The sequence below is a fragment of the Azolla caroliniana genome, unplaced genomic scaffold (assembly GCF_043228905.1).
Source record: "Azolla caroliniana isolate FFs.n. ecotype wild unplaced genomic scaffold, voAzoCaro1.0.p SCAF_1, whole genome shotgun sequence".
Classification (NCBI taxonomy): domain Eukaryota; kingdom Viridiplantae; phylum Streptophyta; class Polypodiopsida; order Salviniales; family Salviniaceae; genus Azolla; species Azolla caroliniana.
This window is the reverse complement of record NW_028230436.1, coordinates 3,037,426-3,054,668: the sequence shown is the minus strand read 5'-3', so window position 1 is coordinate 3,054,668 and position 17,243 is coordinate 3,037,426. Positions and strand designations below refer to the sequence as shown.

Sequence of the window (17,243 nt, the reverse complement as noted above, 5' to 3'; positions counted from 1 at the left end):
GTTTGGTTTGGACCCTCTCAAACCGAACCGAACCGTTGCCAATTGTTATCCAGACGTGACCCTAAGGTCATGTATAAGCTTATCCAAAAGAAATAACAAGGTCACATGGCTTATCCAAAGGAGACCATAAAATTTTGTGTTGCTTATTGAGAAGAGATGATGAGGTCATGTGTGGAACCCTTGCATTAAGTAGAGGGTATCCAAAAAAGTAGAGGGTGTCTAGGTTGGTAAAAAATTTGGCTCACCGTCGTTGTGGTAAAAATATCACTAAAAGGAGAAGATAAAGATGTATTTGGCCATAAAAAAATACTTGTGACATAAATCACCCAAATTGTGTGTATGCACATTTGTCAAATATACAAAATTGTATGCATGCAAGTTTGTCGAGGACAAGCATATATAGATAAGATAAGATAAGACACGTCAATAATCATGGTCATGACTCATCATCACTTACATCTGTATAACCAAGTTAAACTTGATTTAGTTTTTTCCAGCCTCTACAATGTACATACACCATATTCTTTGTAAATAGAGTAAACAAACTTATAATTTCCTCTCTGTTTATTGTTGGTGCCAACGATTGGATTTCCACTTCACGTTCACAATTCTTTATACATAGGTCAATAAATTACTTGATTAATTGGCCATCTTGAATTCCAATGTAACATTAATATGCACTCACTCACTCACCACTATTTTATAGTTGTATCTTATTGTTCATCCTTATCGCCATCGAAATCGTTATTCATGCTCATATCGTTGGTAAGTTTTTAAGTCTCCTAATATCTAAATTCATAGATAAATAAAATAGAATGTTGATATGATATAATGGAATAATGACATTGCATAGTAAAACATGTCAATGATAACAATGTGCTTCTTAACAATATAATAACCTTACCATTTTCAACATTGTTAGTGGAAAATGATGAATCAAATGATGAGAAGCAATATATATTCTATTATTACACAATGTAATGATATACATTCATTACACACATGATTGATAATGTCTTTTGGAAATCCACAAAGATATACAAAGAAAGTATCTAAGCACAATATAGAAAGAATCCACAAAGAGAATTGAGGAAACTTGGCCACTTGAGCACCTACATCTATGTACATATATATTGTTAGAATGTGTGAAATTGAAATGTAGGAGAGATACTTAAGTGGACCACATTTAATGGTTAGGGTCCCAATCAAGATAAAAACTTTTTATAGATCAAAGTTAGTAACCAACGATGTGTTTGCTTTTGAGGAACAAGCCAAAGGCCAAACTTTCCTTGGTTACTAACTTTGATATATGAGAATTTTTTATCGTAATTGGGATTAAACCCCACCCAATCATTAAATGTGGATACACTTAAGTATCTCTTCTCTACACACATTCTTACAAATATATATATGAATAGACATAGGCATTGAAGTGGCGAGTTCTATACAATGAAACGGGGATAAAAGGTAGAAAACCCAAAGGCTTAGGACACTCAAACCATCATTAGTAGAGCATCTTTTAAGAACCCATGTTCAAACTGTACTTATACCTTCACAAACCTCACATAGGATTTGTGAATTAAATCATATTTGACAACAATGTTGAATAGGGCACTTGGCCACAAAAGAAACTTGACAATCAATATTCCACCCTCTCCCAATGACGGTCTCTTGAACCCTTAGTCTATTCTAAATAAGCACAAGAGTGGCCCAATGGCAACCCACCGGAGTCCAAGGGTTGGTATTTCGAAGCATATGACCCTCTTATAAAACAGCACAATGCTTAACTATTAAAGTTGGCTTTTCTTATCTGTTCTATCTTTGAGTTTGTGAATGCATCTCCCTTGGTCTTTTCATCTCATCATAACTTGTGGACAAACAACTCCATATAAAAAGAAAATTATCGTATTGCAATTCGCGTGTCTCTCTTTCTCTCTGTTCTTCCTTGCACGCTTTTGTTACGTCACCCAAGTCCCAAGGCAATGGAATTTCAAATTTACAAAATGATTGCAAGATATAGGTTGATCCATCAATTTTAAATTATAGGTCAATATGAAGGATTGTTCAATACTTTTAGTTTTGAATGGTCATGGCATTATTATAACATGAAATAATGCTATTGGGATTGAGGAATTGAGAAATGATTTCAAAAGGAATCAATCACTTCGGCGAACTCATAAGAATTCAGTCCACCATTTGATGGTACAATGTATCGATCCTTGGGAGAGCAAGACATGATTATATTTAATTCAGATGTTGGATTTTGAGATGCCTCAAAGCACATTCAAGATGTTACCGTGAACATTCGTCGCATTAAGCATTGTTCCCGTGAATTTGGTGTGAAATTTGCGACTTCATTGTGAAAGCCTCTTTCGTATTGATAGAGAGAGAAATGTTCATTAGAGGATAACATTTTCTTAGTCCCCTAAACTGTAAACTCTAAAGCTAAGGATTTGAGTTCAAATTTTAGTCTAACAAATGAAACTGAAAGAACCGATATGCTTTTGATTGGTATCATATTTTTCTGAGCACTAAGAATCCACTAGATTGTATCATTATATGCTTTGTATACGCTTATTGAATTGGATTGGTAATGGAAACTATGGTAATGGATAGGTTTTGTTTAAAAAAGAAAAAAGAAAAAAAAGAATCCAATTCATGCCACAGAAATTTTTACATGTACAGTAACTAAACCTCTAAATTTTAAACCCTCCCCAATCCCCTCTCTATGAGGGGCCAAAATTGGCAAAGTTTTCCAAAAAATTATTCCACACATATGAAACACGATCTAGAGTTAGTTGGGTATGGTGCATCTCATTCTGATTTCACCATTAACAGCTTGTGCAGTAGTACCCTTCAATGACTCATTGTAAGCAGGGGCTGTGAGCACACCCAGCAAGCTCAACTTGCTGAAAGACAGGCTGAATTGCTTGAAGAACTCAGCTTGACTGCTTGCAAACAAGTGGACATAAGAGCTCGCCTCCGAATCCTCCATGAGGGACGCATCGGAGTGGAAGATGGCTCTCTTCGCCACCACATTCTTGAAGTAGGCATTGTCGAATGCGTCCGGGGAGATGGCATCGAGGTGGATAGTCATGTGGCCGGCACCGCCGATACCATGGCGAGCTACTCCGGAAGCTTCCGGATGTGCCGCGAGCTTGCAGATTCTCGATAGGTTCGCTGCGAATGCAGGGCTCAGGTCCGCTGAGAAGGGGCTGGGATAATGCTTTGCAGACTCCGCGACCACATGGCAATGAGTTTGCCCGATCGTGTGCCCACCTAAGACAGGGTTTAGGGTTTTTGCCAGAACTCGGGAATGCCTACTATACATGCTCAGTTATCACAAAAGTGGTACAAAATTATATTACCTGACAGTGCTACCAGATCTCTGACATCAAGGCCTTTGGTCTGGAAGAGCTGCTTCAAGGCTTGGAAGCCTTGTGTTGGAAGTGGGATGGTGGACGAAAGGTCGGTGTGCAGATGGGCAGCATGGGAGCCTAAGCTATCCCTGCGCCCGCTCGCCATGGGTATCCACGGCCCACCCACCTAATCATTAGATTATTTATTGACCATAATCAACCATCCCATTAGGGAATTTAACTGAAAGAGGTGGATTATATTAGCTTACAACATTGATGTTTAAATGTGGGATGCCTAGTGCAATTCTTGAATTGAATACATCAAGTATTTTTACCATGAAGATGGCATCGCGAGCAGCAAGAGCTAGAACATCAGCGCAAGACACAATGCCAGGGCACAAATCCTCAAGAGACTCCTTAATTCTATCAATGATGTGGAGGGCAGATCGACGGAGTGAATACTTCACAGAATTACTAGCAGAAATTTGCTCGGAGACATCGGGCGCATCGGGCTGACCAGACCGTAATTTGCTTCGGCTACTACTACCACTACTACTCGATTCTGCATTGTCATCAGCACCTTTTTCTTCTTCATCATCATCATCATCAGCAGCAGGTGTTTGCGAAAGAAGCATAGATGCGTCACATCCCTGGTAGTACAATTGTAGAATTAGGAATCATATAGAGATGGGTGATTTGTTTGTATCATGTGTGGATGGATGATGGATGATGGTAGTGATGAGTTACAGTTACCAATTGTAGTTAAATATTATGAATTTTGGCGAGACCTGGACAAAGCAGTCGAGGAAGAAGAGGCGGAGGATCCCAGCAGCATTGCTAGGGTCTTGGCGAATGAAGGCTTGCACGTGCTCGCGGATGATGTCGTACGCCCTGGGGCAAGTGTGCACATAGTAAATGTAAGACAGTGGGATCTTCTCATCGGCTGCTGCTGCTGCTGCTTCCGCCTCTACGAGCTGTCCGGCGGTAGCCACATCCGCTCCTCGAATGTAGGTTGGTACCGTGGATTCAAGATCATGCGCCTGCAGTACTACTGGAGGCACCAAAGTTTGCTGAGCAGCTGACCTGATTCGTGGGAGCCGAGGAGGAAGAAGAAGATCATCAGAAGTAGCAGAGGAGCTGCAACAGCTAATGATCATATCCATGCACAGGAGTAGAAGGATGATGAATGGCAGCCTGATTACCGATGTTTGATCCATGGTTTTGGGGGGGGGGGGGGGGCACTTTCTTAAGAATGTTTTAGCAACAGCTAATTTATCACTCTCTGGTTACAGCTTTTACAGGCAGTTCAAATTTTAGAGGAGAATAAAGAAGCTGACAAATTGCCCAAGATTGTTGAGCTTTTCCTCCTCCTAATTTCTCTTCTCTTCTTTCTTCTTCTTCAGAAGTTTTTGCACCAACGGCTTCAAATGAGATCTCTGTCTCTGTCTCTGTCTCTGTGTCTCTGCCTAACAACACTCATCATGAGGATGTGTGTGTGTGTGTGATTGCCCATTTCCCATTTCCCCACACAAATGCACAATCCACATGATGATGTTTTACTTCGAGATGACCGCCCAGCTCGCGTCCTTTGTCCGCGAGATTCGAGATTCCTGTCCCATGAAGCCTCTTCTGCACTTCCTGTCCATTATTACCCAATGAATTTGAATTTGCAAACTTCGGCTCGCCACTGCCCCCTGACATTGTTGTTGCTTCCTTCGCCTCGAGCAAAGACAAGCTTCTCCTTTCATTTTAATCACTACCTCCAACCACTCTGCCCTTTTACTTCTCACTCTGCCATATGATTAGCCCTTCTCATTCCACCCAACCTCCCACCAGGGCTTCATTTGCATTGTTAAAAATACCTTTCTCTTTTCTGTGCCATGCATGCAGTTTTGCCATAATTATTTCAAGTCTAAGTATCTCTCAATGTATGGGGATTAAGGGTGTCATTACTTTCCAAAACAGTTTCAATTACGGTTCTGTGTTTCAATTCTAGAGGGCATTTACCATGTCATTGGATCACATTTTTGACTTTGAGAGCCATCAATGATTGAACATATGATTATGCATTCCCCAGTGAAGAATTACATCAATGGTAGAGTTTGACAAGCGTTCTTAATGATATCAAAGCATTAATCTTTAACACTTTCAAATACACAGAGATGAGTGGCTTTATAAAGATATGAATGATCCATGATTGAGTTGAAATGTAAATAAAGACGAGGATTAACCAACTTGTAGAAAATACTCAGTAGGAATCGAATCGAGTCATGAGCAAAAGTTTTGATACAAAAGATCCAAAAGAAGCGGTAATCAAAATTGCCATTAAGAAATGGAAACTAAGATATTTGAAAGTAACAAAAAATAACAGAATGTAGGAATTTCAACCTTAAATGTTGGTAACGATAATAAGGACAACATTTTGAAGGTTGAAATCCCCACTTCACCTTTCACCATATCAAACTTGACATATCATAACTGCTGCTACTACTACTACTACTACGAAATTGCTTATAGTCAACAAAAAACAGAGATAATTGGATGTAGGAATTTCAACCTCCAAATGGGGTTTAATTTGCAGAAATTGTTTCTGATGATGAAGGTTGAAAAGCCTGCATTACTAAATCTTTCCTTTAATTAAATGGATCATAGATGATTCAAGGCAAAAAAGAATTCGATAATCTCTAGCACTGATTGCATCATGAACCACACCACAATCTCTGCAGCCTCCTCGATGATGGAGAAGAAGAAGAAGAGGAAGGCAGCGAAAGAGATTGTAGTTGGGTCATGATTTTGCTGTCCATGGATCATGTATGATTCAGTCGATGATGAAGATGATGAACGGAATCGATAGAAGTACTACTCTAATAACTGGCTAGTACTGAAAAAATCCAGCTGTCTGACGTAGCTCACTATCTCCACATTACTCTAAATTCATCATGTGGAAAAACAGAGAGCTAAACCAGACATCACTGATCCAAACTAACTTAATTAATATTCGGGCGATAGTTTTTATATTGCTCACTTGGATTGCTGGATCCGAGTATATATTTATTGCATGATTTTGTTATTGTTGTTATTATTATGATTCTTGCAGCAGATTTGGGATTAAACTGGCGATGAACAATCCTCTGAGAGCTTAGACTGGCCTGGCGCAGAGCTAGTGTTGATGAGCTCTTCTCTGGTTACTATACAAATCTTGAGCGCAATGTTCACAAATTCCCTGCAGAGAAATGAAATCGAAAACTCAACTCAAGTAATTGATTTTATTGATGATTTTTTAATGTAAAGAGAATTTAGGGTTTAGGGTTTCTTACTCCCATGGATCATCCCCCACGAGCATGGTGTCCCCATCATTATCTGTATATGTGATTTGCCAGCCCATCTTGTCATCAGAACTTCTACCTGTAGCACCACCACTTAACTGGCCCTCCATGTTGAAGAGCTTCTCGAGGGCCTCTATGAGCTCCGGGTAGCACTTGAACTTGGACAAATCGATGGATCTCCCAACATGATGCCCTTTCTTCAACACCTATAAATAAATCAGATAAGAAGCCCCAAAACAATCAATGAATGTGCAACTTTAATCAACAGTTTTGATACCAATTTAAAGACAAAGCTAAAAACCAAGATTAAATGGAGAATTGCAAGATAGTAATTTAGTAGTGATTACCTTGACTCGATTCCTCGAGGATATCAAGTGGCATTCGTTTTGATGTGCCTGCGAAGGCCACAATTGAACCTCAACAGATTCTCGTTTTTCTTCAGATTGATCAGAATCAGTTGTTGAGGAGCGAACTAGAGCTTTCTCTGTAAGTACTGGATTGTGATTGACTGCAGGCAAACTGGTCTCTTCCTTTGATTCTGGGACCTCATTCATTATGGCCGTCCCTTTCGGTGAGAGCGAGAGTGAGAGCGAGCTTTCATCGAAGCCATAATTTGATCCTCTGGGTGAAAGAGAAAGGCTGGGATGATCATCATGATCACCCCTGCCTGTGGTGGTGGTGGTGGTCATGGTCATGGTGGGCGTAGTCCTGCTAGGGTTTGACTGCTTATATGCATTTTTCAAAGAGAAACCAAATAATTTGAGCTGATTTCCTTTAGCTTCAGCTTGATTCGAGGATGAACCGGTATGAGTACTGTCCTTCGAATAATTCTCCTCTGGGGATGAACACTGCACCGTTTTTGTAGTACTGTCCATATCCATAGCTGCGGAATGGAGCACTAGGTCAGGATTAGGGATCATGGTGTGCAGCATTAGGCCTGCAGGCATGGATTCATGGCTAGATTGAGAAGTGGACACAGTAGCACCATCTCCGGAGCTACTGGTGGTCACCACTGGTACTGCTGAATTTTTGGATGGATTAGGGTTGCAAAGCTGGGAAGATTCCAAAGGCTGAATCTGATGGGGCACCGGAGGAAGTTGGTCGCTAGCTGTTTTAATTGCAGCTGCAAAGGGTGCCATAGCCGGTGACATGAGAGATGGCCAGAACAGAGGTCGGATATTAGCCTGCTGCGATCTTAACAAGCTGCTGGGATTGAGACTACTGTTTGGCATGGAAGTAACAGAGGAGGAGGAGGAGGAGGAAGAGGAGGAGTTTAATCCTTGATGCTGCTGCTGCTGCTGCCCAAGGATTAACGATGGCTTCTGAGAAACATAACCACTGTGATGATTCATCAATCCTTGCATTAACAATTTCTGCTGATCTGCGTTAATCATGGCTGGGAGACAACCAGTCTCAGTGTTGGAATCCGGCATTCTCCTTAATCTCTTCACACCTTCGCCATTAACAAAGCTCATTTGATCATTGTTAGGGATTACTAGCTCAGATTTCTGCTGTGTGCTATATGACAAGAGATTATTATTGCAGGGGCTTATGCTAGAAGTGGCGGAGCCGGAGCCGGAGCCGAACTCGATGGACGGAGGGACATTGTATGTGGCCGACCAATGGCGGCGTTTGTTGGCCATGAGCCCAGCGGAACCGATGGCCCCCATGGCAGCCCCTGTGCCAATGATTCCTGGTAGATGGATAAGGTTAAGGTTGTCCGCTAGTAAGGTGGCGCTGTTGGCCAGGAAGGGTTCAATTTCCCAGGGGGACACTTGCTGGTCATTCCGGCGCCGCACCCGACACGATGCGCCTGCAGAATTGTGGCTGTGAATCATGCCTGTAGTGCCTTCATTACATTGCTGATCATCCCAGGTCACCTATGATTCATTCATTCATTCATTTGGAAAGCACGTCAGTAAAGTAGCCAAAATACATCTGAATCAGATACATACATGGCACCATTAGTCCTCATCTATAATATATATTATGATCTCTTCTTTTTCTTCAATTGACATCAGAAATCATTTTCATTTGGGCATTTTGATTCTCTCTCTCTCACCTTCAATGAACGCCACTTTGAATCCCTCCACCGCACAGGATCGACATCTCCGATCCCAGAGATGGTACCTGTGTATCTATGTTATAGTTTAATATAGATCAAACAGTCATAGAGCACATATTAGCGAGGATCAGATGACACCATTTGCAAAAAACCATGAGATCGATCCCGACACAAAATCGTTACCTTCTTTCCATCCCATCGTCCGTTTCGAAACGCATCTTGAAGCGCATACCGACGGACAGAGTGTGCGCGAATGCCTTTCTGTACTTGTGGTGAGAAATCACAAACTCTGAGGCGCTTGTCCTAGTAATCATTAGGCATCACAATACATTAAAATGGAATGCAGGTGAGAGTATGTATGGCAACAGACATGTTTGAATGATTGAGGCAGACAATATTGACTGATCATAAGTCTGGCAAATTATAGGTAAGAATTACCTTGGGTTGTAGAAGACATTGAACATGCTCTTGGTGGAGAGGGCGTGTGCTGCAGCAGCAAGGACGCCCATGTGCATGCTGTGGCTTGGGAGCACGGACGTGGCCGGACTGATGGCCTGGCAGCTGGACGACGTCGATGCCATGGCCGGCCGGTTATTTCCCCGTCTGATCCCAACCCATAGCTCACCATTGCCTTTCCTGCAAAATCAAAGTGCTTATTTAGGGTTTGGCGTTTAGGGTTAACTATAAATGGATCATATCATTCCATTCCATCACGTTATAGCTGATTTGATCTAACATGCAAAGAAACATGGTGATTTTATCAGTAAAACAGAAAATAGAACTGTTATTTATTACCTGAGGAAGAGAACCGAATCCCCAGCCACCAGCTTCTTTGAGCTCACAAACAGACTCCATCCCGTGGTGAGAAGGTGGCGTCGAGGTTGGCCTGTATCGATCGCGCAGTAACAGAGGAATGAACAGTCAGTCAGAATAATGATGGTGATAATGATCGATGCTGGAGATTACGCTAATGATCCATGTTCAATCTGAAAATTATAATCATATGATCAGACCTCTGTATATATGGCGGAACTTCCACTCCACTCCATGGAGGTCTTTCGCAACGATCTCCTGCGATGGACGTTGCTGCGAGTAATCCTGTCATGTGCAGACAATGCTGGTTAGCATACGATCATGATGATAATAACGGACCGGAAAATTCCAAGACTGTAGTGATCATCGTGAAAAAAAAACTTTCAAAATCAACGCAAAATAGCATGTTACAGTCGAACGACTATTAATTACTAAACGAAGAAGAGTAGTAACACACGTTCTGTTTGCAAAAAAGGCAAATATTAGGGTTACGCATTCTGTTTGCTAATATTAGGGTTACGCGCATATAGATGGATCGAAAGAGTGTTACCAAGGGAGCGAAGCATTCGTCTGCGGCTCTCCTGGGGACTGAGAAGCCGCCATGTGTACTGGTATCAGACACTGTTAGGGTTTTACAGAACATGTGCGTCGCAAGCTTCTGCGGCAATGGGACCTCTGGCTCCATACAGTTCTGACGCTCCTGCGGAAGCCACGACACGTTAGTTGCCCTTCATTCGCATTAAACGATCAATGGCTATGGCGGCAAAGAAAATAAGGCGGAGTTATGGACGGCGCATACCTGCGGCAGAGGAACCAACGTGAATTGAGCAAACACTTCATCCGTCTCACGATCAGCCTGCAAAATTAGCTCCATCGTTATCGTAATGAATCGAATGCACTGCACTGAATACGCGATTATCTAGTGAATGTGTGTATTATATAACAGAGTTGTGCTAATTACATGCAACGAGAGCTCTGCAACTCGGCAGACGATCTGTGGGGGCAGATCATAGAGGGGAATCTGCTGCTCAGCTCCTAATTGGAGCTTCATAGACGCGGCTACCTGTACATGATTCATCCCAAAAAAACAAAATGCATCCCCATACGTTATGCGCTGTAAATTAATTGCGGATGATTAACCAACTGTAAAGATTTGAGTTAGTGAATCTAATTCCGGGAGGTAAAATTAAGCACCTGTTCGAGATGGCCTTGAGGGAAATAGACGACGCGACTGCCTTTGAGAGGAACCGAAACCAAGGGCCCAGCACAAGCATGCCATAGCTCGCAGTACATCTGATGCTCCTCGCTCATTCTCTTATCTGCAGGCACACAATCAAGCAGGCCACGGCACTCAGCATAAATTTCAATTATAACACCTAATATGAAGAATTGATAGTAGCAGAACAACAATTATGCCCCACTAAATTGATTGGGTGTAATCGAAGAGCAGACGTACCAGGTAGAGCAGCGTTACCAGAAGCAGCAGCTGGCTGAGCGGCAGGAGCAGCAGCATGATTACTACTCCTGTTATGTTTGCTCAGATTATTCAACATATTAATCCCCGCAACCTGGCTAGTGATTCTGGCGGCTGATTGAGAATTATTATTATTATTATTATTATTAGAGTGCAGCAATATGCTGCTGCTGTTTTTGGGATGATTGGTGTTGTTGGATGGAGGATTGGGAGGTATGGCGAGCGCCTGCTTAGAACCGTTCATCGGCATGTGGAATGATCCCAGGCTCGTCACACGTGCGGGGATCGACATTACTCTGCTGATACACGATGGCTAATGATGAGAAATATTAGATTGCTGTGTGTTATACAAGCGGAGGATAGACAATTAGGCTTGTGTTAATTATTAGCGTCCCACAGATTATCAGAAGTTAGTAGTCGGATTTGGTGGGGTAATTAAGTGATTGATACAGCGATTGAAGGAGGAGGAGGAATGGAGGGGTGGTTTTCCATCGATCAGAAGATAACATGCGGATCCAATCCTATTTATACATAACATAATTTATTTATTTATTTGTTTATTTATTTATTTGTTTGTTTACTACGTTGAGAGTATTCTTGTTTTTTCTTTTATTTTCTTTTTTCTGTTTTTTTAGGCCCCCTATTATTTTGCATAGATACGTTGTTAAGAGAGAGAGAGAGAGAGAGAGAGAGACCGTGTGTGTGCGTGCGTCTGTCTGTGTGTATGAGAAAGAGAGAGAGAGAGAGAGAGAGAGAAGAAGGACGTATTAGTATTATATTCCGATCTATTTCCTCGATTTTTCTATTTTTTATCTAATTGTCGTTGTCGTTGTCGTTGTCGTTGTCGTTGGTTTTATTAATATTATTAATATTATATACATATGTATGTTTTTCTTTGTTTTACGTAGACCCTCCTCTACTGTCCACTCTCTCTCTCTCTCTCTGTTAGAGGCGGCTGGAAAAACGTAGGAACATCATGATTACCTCAATTTACATATCTATGCTTCCACACACACATATTGAGAGAGAACCCGAATGATGCTGCTCCTACTACTACTAGAGTCTAGCACTTCTACGACTAGTATGTACTACTAAATGAATTGAGTATATACATACATACCATATTTACACACATGGGGGTGGGAGGGTTTTCCCTCACACAAGCCTAAATGCTATGCTATTCATTTAAATGTTTTGTGCACGTGTGTGTGCACGCGCGCACACAGAGCTCGCAAACAATGTCGATTCTCTCTCTACCGTTCACATGATCTCCCATCGTGTTAAATCCCCACCCTTATTGAAAACACCCGATTGTTGGGGCGGGGAGTGCAACTGCGTACAAAATTCCAACACCTCCCACCACCCAAACTCCTTAGTCCTCAATTGTCCTACCAATGGATCTCCATGTAGACTTGGAATTTGTTCTTTTGCACCAAGTTACTTATTAGCAATTTAGCATATACCATTTTATATAATCATTGCATTCACTTAATTTGCATGCTACTCTCATTGACATCATCGACTCAGATCTTTTGCTTGTCGCCCAATCTCAACCAATCCAACCCAGTTCTCGAGGAAAGTGTTATTATTTATTGATGCAAGCGATAACTTCTCCAATATTGATACTCCTTATTCATGCCCAAAGTGGTATGTGATGCATGTCTTGGCATCATGGTCGATGCTTTAGTAGTATATCAGACTCCCTATTAATGCCCACGACAACATGTATTCCATGCTTATGTTAAACATCATTGTCAATGCTTTTATAGTATGTTAAATTGCATATATCATAGTTGGAAATGCTCATTCGAGTATCATCTCTAACAGTCACCAAGTGGTGTATTTTGGTTTACAATTCTCTTATGTAGATTCATTAATGCTTGTCATCACTATATCAAGGAGAGTGTTCGAACTAACGAACGAACGATCTAATAGTTGTAACAAAATCATGGTCCAATTTCCATTTTTCCTACCTATTTATCCTATTTTATTTTAGTGATGTGACAACCACTTTTTTATCAACAATTTTTATGGTTAGGTAATGAGCCATGTATATAACCTCATATATTTCTTGCATATAACATCTACCTCCTTCTTATGGATGTTGTAAACCTACATTATATTACCATATAAATATAATAAGGATGGTCAATAGTAGTGATTGAAATTGAAACTATGATCTTGACTTTGAACATGTCTAGTCACTTGAACTTGACCTATTGTTGCATATAGCCTAGTGTTCTATATATAATAAACAACTCCATTATGTAGCATATTATCATGGTCCTTGTACATCCAGGAGCATATATCATTAATTTAATTTATATATTGTACATTCATACAAAGAGAATAAAAAAACCCTTGTAATATGGCTCTAAATGGATGCAAGTCGTGGCAATATGAATGTGAATGAAGCCTAAGTTTAACATGCATAAGAAGAAAATGGTTTGCTAATTAGGCCACATAAACATGCAAACTGAAGACAATCAATACACGTGGGAAGAAATGGGATTCGGGCATTCACAACAATCACAATATTAGACGAGAGCAATTTTGTTCCTCGATGCGTACGCCAGTTGGTTGAAGTAGACACCTTGAAGCATTAGCAATGAAAAGTTGTGATATTGTACAATAGGTAATAACGATAATACAAAAGCATGAAAAGTGATATATGCAAAATCATGTACATGTTTAAGTTGAGTCAAATGGTTGTAAATGGTGTTTTTAGCATATCACTGCAAGCTATGACAACACTTCATCATTAATGTACACCCGAAAACATAATGTTATATATTATAATGCCTAGGAATGAAGCCGTTTTGTTGTGAATGATCGATGCATGTGCGCAATGTGTGTGACCTTTCACAATGACACGTCGAAACATCTTTTTTCTTTTGTAATGGTGAGTAATGTAGAGATGGATGGAACCTTGAACAGACTTCAGAACAAGATCAACATAGTTTGGCATCGAGGGCACAACAACATCTCATGATGGGGGTGTATTGGTTGTACACAAAACATAAGTAAAGAGATGTTGTGAACCAACAAAAAAAAAAGGTGGTGTTTTGAAGGTGGTGGATGTGAGTGCACGTGCGTATGTTTGTTTTGTGTTTTTCTTTTGCCCGTTTGTTCTTTTGTTGTTTTAGGCTGTGCATTAAAGATCATATGGAGGGAAGGGAGGGACGTGTGAAAGCGATGCCCGCCCAAATGCTTGGACAAGTTTAGAAGAAGAAAAAGAAGAGAGAGAGAGTGTGTGTGTGTGCGTATAGTGGCTAAAATAGCCCCATTTCTGCCAACCGGAGGGGGCGGGGGGGGGGGGGAGGGGCTCTCGATTCTTCTTCCTTTTTCATTATTTATTTCGTTAACAAAATTTATCCCTATTCTTATAAAAACAAAATACCGCGGAGGATTTAAGGAAAACGGCCTAAAAAATCCCCCTCTTTACTTCAGTGAGCTATATATATAATATAATTTTAATTTATATATTAAGACCTTTTTGTTAGTTTTTTGTAGGATGGAAAGCTACAAAAATGAAGTAAATGAATAACATAAACAAACAAATAAGAACTAGTTGCAATCATCATGCAATCCAATCCAATCCAATCCAACGAGGAACAACACGGCGCCTAATTAATGTAGCCCTTATGTTGTATTTCATATACTTGGTTTTATTTATGTTATGATGAAGTAACTCTTTTGTTTCTTTTTAGTGTAGGATTTGTGTGCGTATGTAGTATATTATTCTTATTGTTTTTTTTTTTGTACAGAGAGAGCAGAGAGATAAATGGGTTTTGAGGAATTTTTGTTATATTATTATTATTATTATTATTTTCAGGAATTATGTGAAGGCATATTTGTTGGGTGTCTTTTGTCATCGCCGCACGTTGTCATGAGGAATTAAATATGTCATTGAATTATTATGCTCTGCCCTTTCTTTTTGTTTTGTGCAGTTTGTTGGATTGTTTATATTTTTGTTCTGTTTCTCGGTTTCAGAGATAGAGAGAGAGAGAGAGAGAGAGAGAGAGAGAGAGAGGTTTTCTCAATCATGAGATAAGGGATATATCATATATATATATGTATATATATATAGATGGATAGGACAGGGAAATGATCATCTGATCTGACACCAAATCTCTTCCTATTTAATCCCTTCTTGTTTCCTTTTGATTTACCGGCCTTCCCCGGGAAAAGAGAAAAGGCCAAAAAATTGAATTAAGAAAAGAAAGCATAAACCCAACGGGAGGTGGGTTTTGGTCCAATGGGCTGCTGCTAGATTTGCGTGCCCAAAAAGAGAGAACATTTTCAAGAAGAAGCCTGTTTATTTTTCTCCTTTTCACGTTGTTCGCTTATTTAAGTAGTACTTTCCGATGGCCGGGCGAAGGTGCCCATTGCTTAATTCTTTTATATATATATATATATATATAAAATACACATGAAAGTCTTAGATTGAACAACGAAATTGATCCCATATTAAAAGAACAAATCTCTGCTTTTGCTTTTCTACCTCAAAAATAGGTCTGCCCAAAATTAAAAACACACCACAGTCCCTCCTCCTATGGCTTGGTTTTAAAGCTAAGTAATTTTCCATTACTCTCTAGTCTCTCCTTTGGGGAGGTTTTAATAATAGTAACAATAATATCATCCGCACCCCCCCCCCCCCCCTGCGTTGACAAGACACACACGCACACACACACCCACAGACACACTAGACGTCTACGTAAATAATATTCTTCTTCTTTTATATGCAAAATTTCCCCTGTTTTTTACACATTGTAATTGAGTTCTTTTTTTGCTTGTTTTTAGTTTTTATTTATCGTTAAAAATTATGCTTATTCTGCTGGCCTACTACTCTATTTCTGTCTTCCAAACTCCGTAAACATTAAATATGTGTGCGCATGTGCACATGGGGAAGATGGGGCCTCATCATCATGATTCATCATTATCATCATCATCATCATCATCATCATATTCAACCAATCAATCTAATCTCTCTCTCTCTCTCTAAACAAATCTGTAGAGCTCGCTAGTTCTATCTTTACCTACTACCTAGTTGACAAAATCGGGCCAATGCATTAACTCCACACCACCCCCCATTGTCAATTCATTCATTCAGTTAGCAGCTAGCATGGTGCTTGTGTTCATGTAATGTGGATGGATAATGCCTTATGCCATGTATATAAACTAATATGCAAAAGTTTGTGCCCCTTTACTACACTTATTATATATCTTGTAATATATATTAGTCCCAAGTTTGAGACATGAAGCCAATGGGGATTGTTGAATTTGGCATCCTTTAATATTTCCTCTAGGTCAAAACTTGGGATACATTACATGACATATATATAGGTTCAAACACATACATGGCTTGTGGCAATAGGGAACTTGACGTTCAACATATTCTTTCAAGGAAACATTGAAGCCACATTCCGTGATTCTAATATGACCCAAGCCGTGTGCAATATGTGGGCATTCCCTACGAATGTTGATTAATAGTTTATGCTCCTCAAAACACACAATATTTTTTTGAGGTACTACTATGTAAGATCTTCAAGTTTGACCTATGCCACATCCTTTCAAACTCCCTGACCAAGAGATGGGTTCCTTATCTTTATATTTCACATGTATGTTTTGCATGACGTTGTATGTCTCAACATTTGCCCAACTATGTATTGTAGAGGCTTCACCTCAACCTCAACCCCAAGTCCCCAAGGTTATACCTTTTCAAGGGTCAACAAGTTCAATATTTGACCATACAAACACACGTGTCACTGTTTGAACAAATCTAAATGTAACATAAGCAAAATCAGCTTTATTGTCATGGTCTTCTATCACAAAGTACATTGTAGCAATAATATGAAACACAACAGATATGATGTAACCATATAACATACAACATTAGGATTTGGAACAACATGGGAGACACTATGAAGCATTGTTGCTAAGGGGATAATAAAATAATATATCGACCTTAGTGAAAAGGGAACCTTTGTACTTGGAATATTTTAAAATCTAGCAAAAGTAGGAGAATGCATAGAGAAATGGGAAACATATGATGGCATAGACATGATCAAACAACACAACACACCATGTAATTTCAAAATCCAAAAGTGGATGCATGTGCTTATTGGCCATGACGAAATGCCATATTTCAAAATTAGCCTTAATGCAATTTCTAAGTTAGTTCCATGAGGGCTTTTGCTATTCGA

At 40.0% G+C, this 17,243-nt stretch overlaps 1 protein-coding gene across 1 annotated transcript; it reads right to left on the bottom strand.

Moving 5' to 3' along the window:
- Positions 1-2,639: 2,639 nt before the first annotated feature.
- LOC147868330 (auxin response factor 2A-like) lies at positions 2,640-10,880 on the bottom strand. Its single transcript, XM_087339541.1, has 17 exons — positions 10,758-10,880; positions 10,525-10,626; positions 10,363-10,419; positions 10,114-10,263; positions 9,764-9,848; positions 9,546-9,636; positions 9,189-9,386; positions 8,934-9,053; positions 8,748-8,823; positions 7,033-8,565; positions 6,677-6,891; positions 6,474-6,582; positions 5,608-5,698; positions 4,148-4,641; positions 3,695-4,009; positions 3,369-3,546; positions 2,640-3,279 (listed from the first exon to the last, which is right to left on the bottom strand). Exons 1-17 carry the CDS (start codon positions 10,872-10,874, stop codon positions 2,795-2,797), a joined length of 4,416 nt encoding a protein of 1,471 aa, XP_087195667.1. The 5' UTR covers positions 10,875-10,880; the 3' UTR covers positions 2,640-2,794.
- Positions 10,881-17,243: the final 6,363 nt, after the last annotated feature.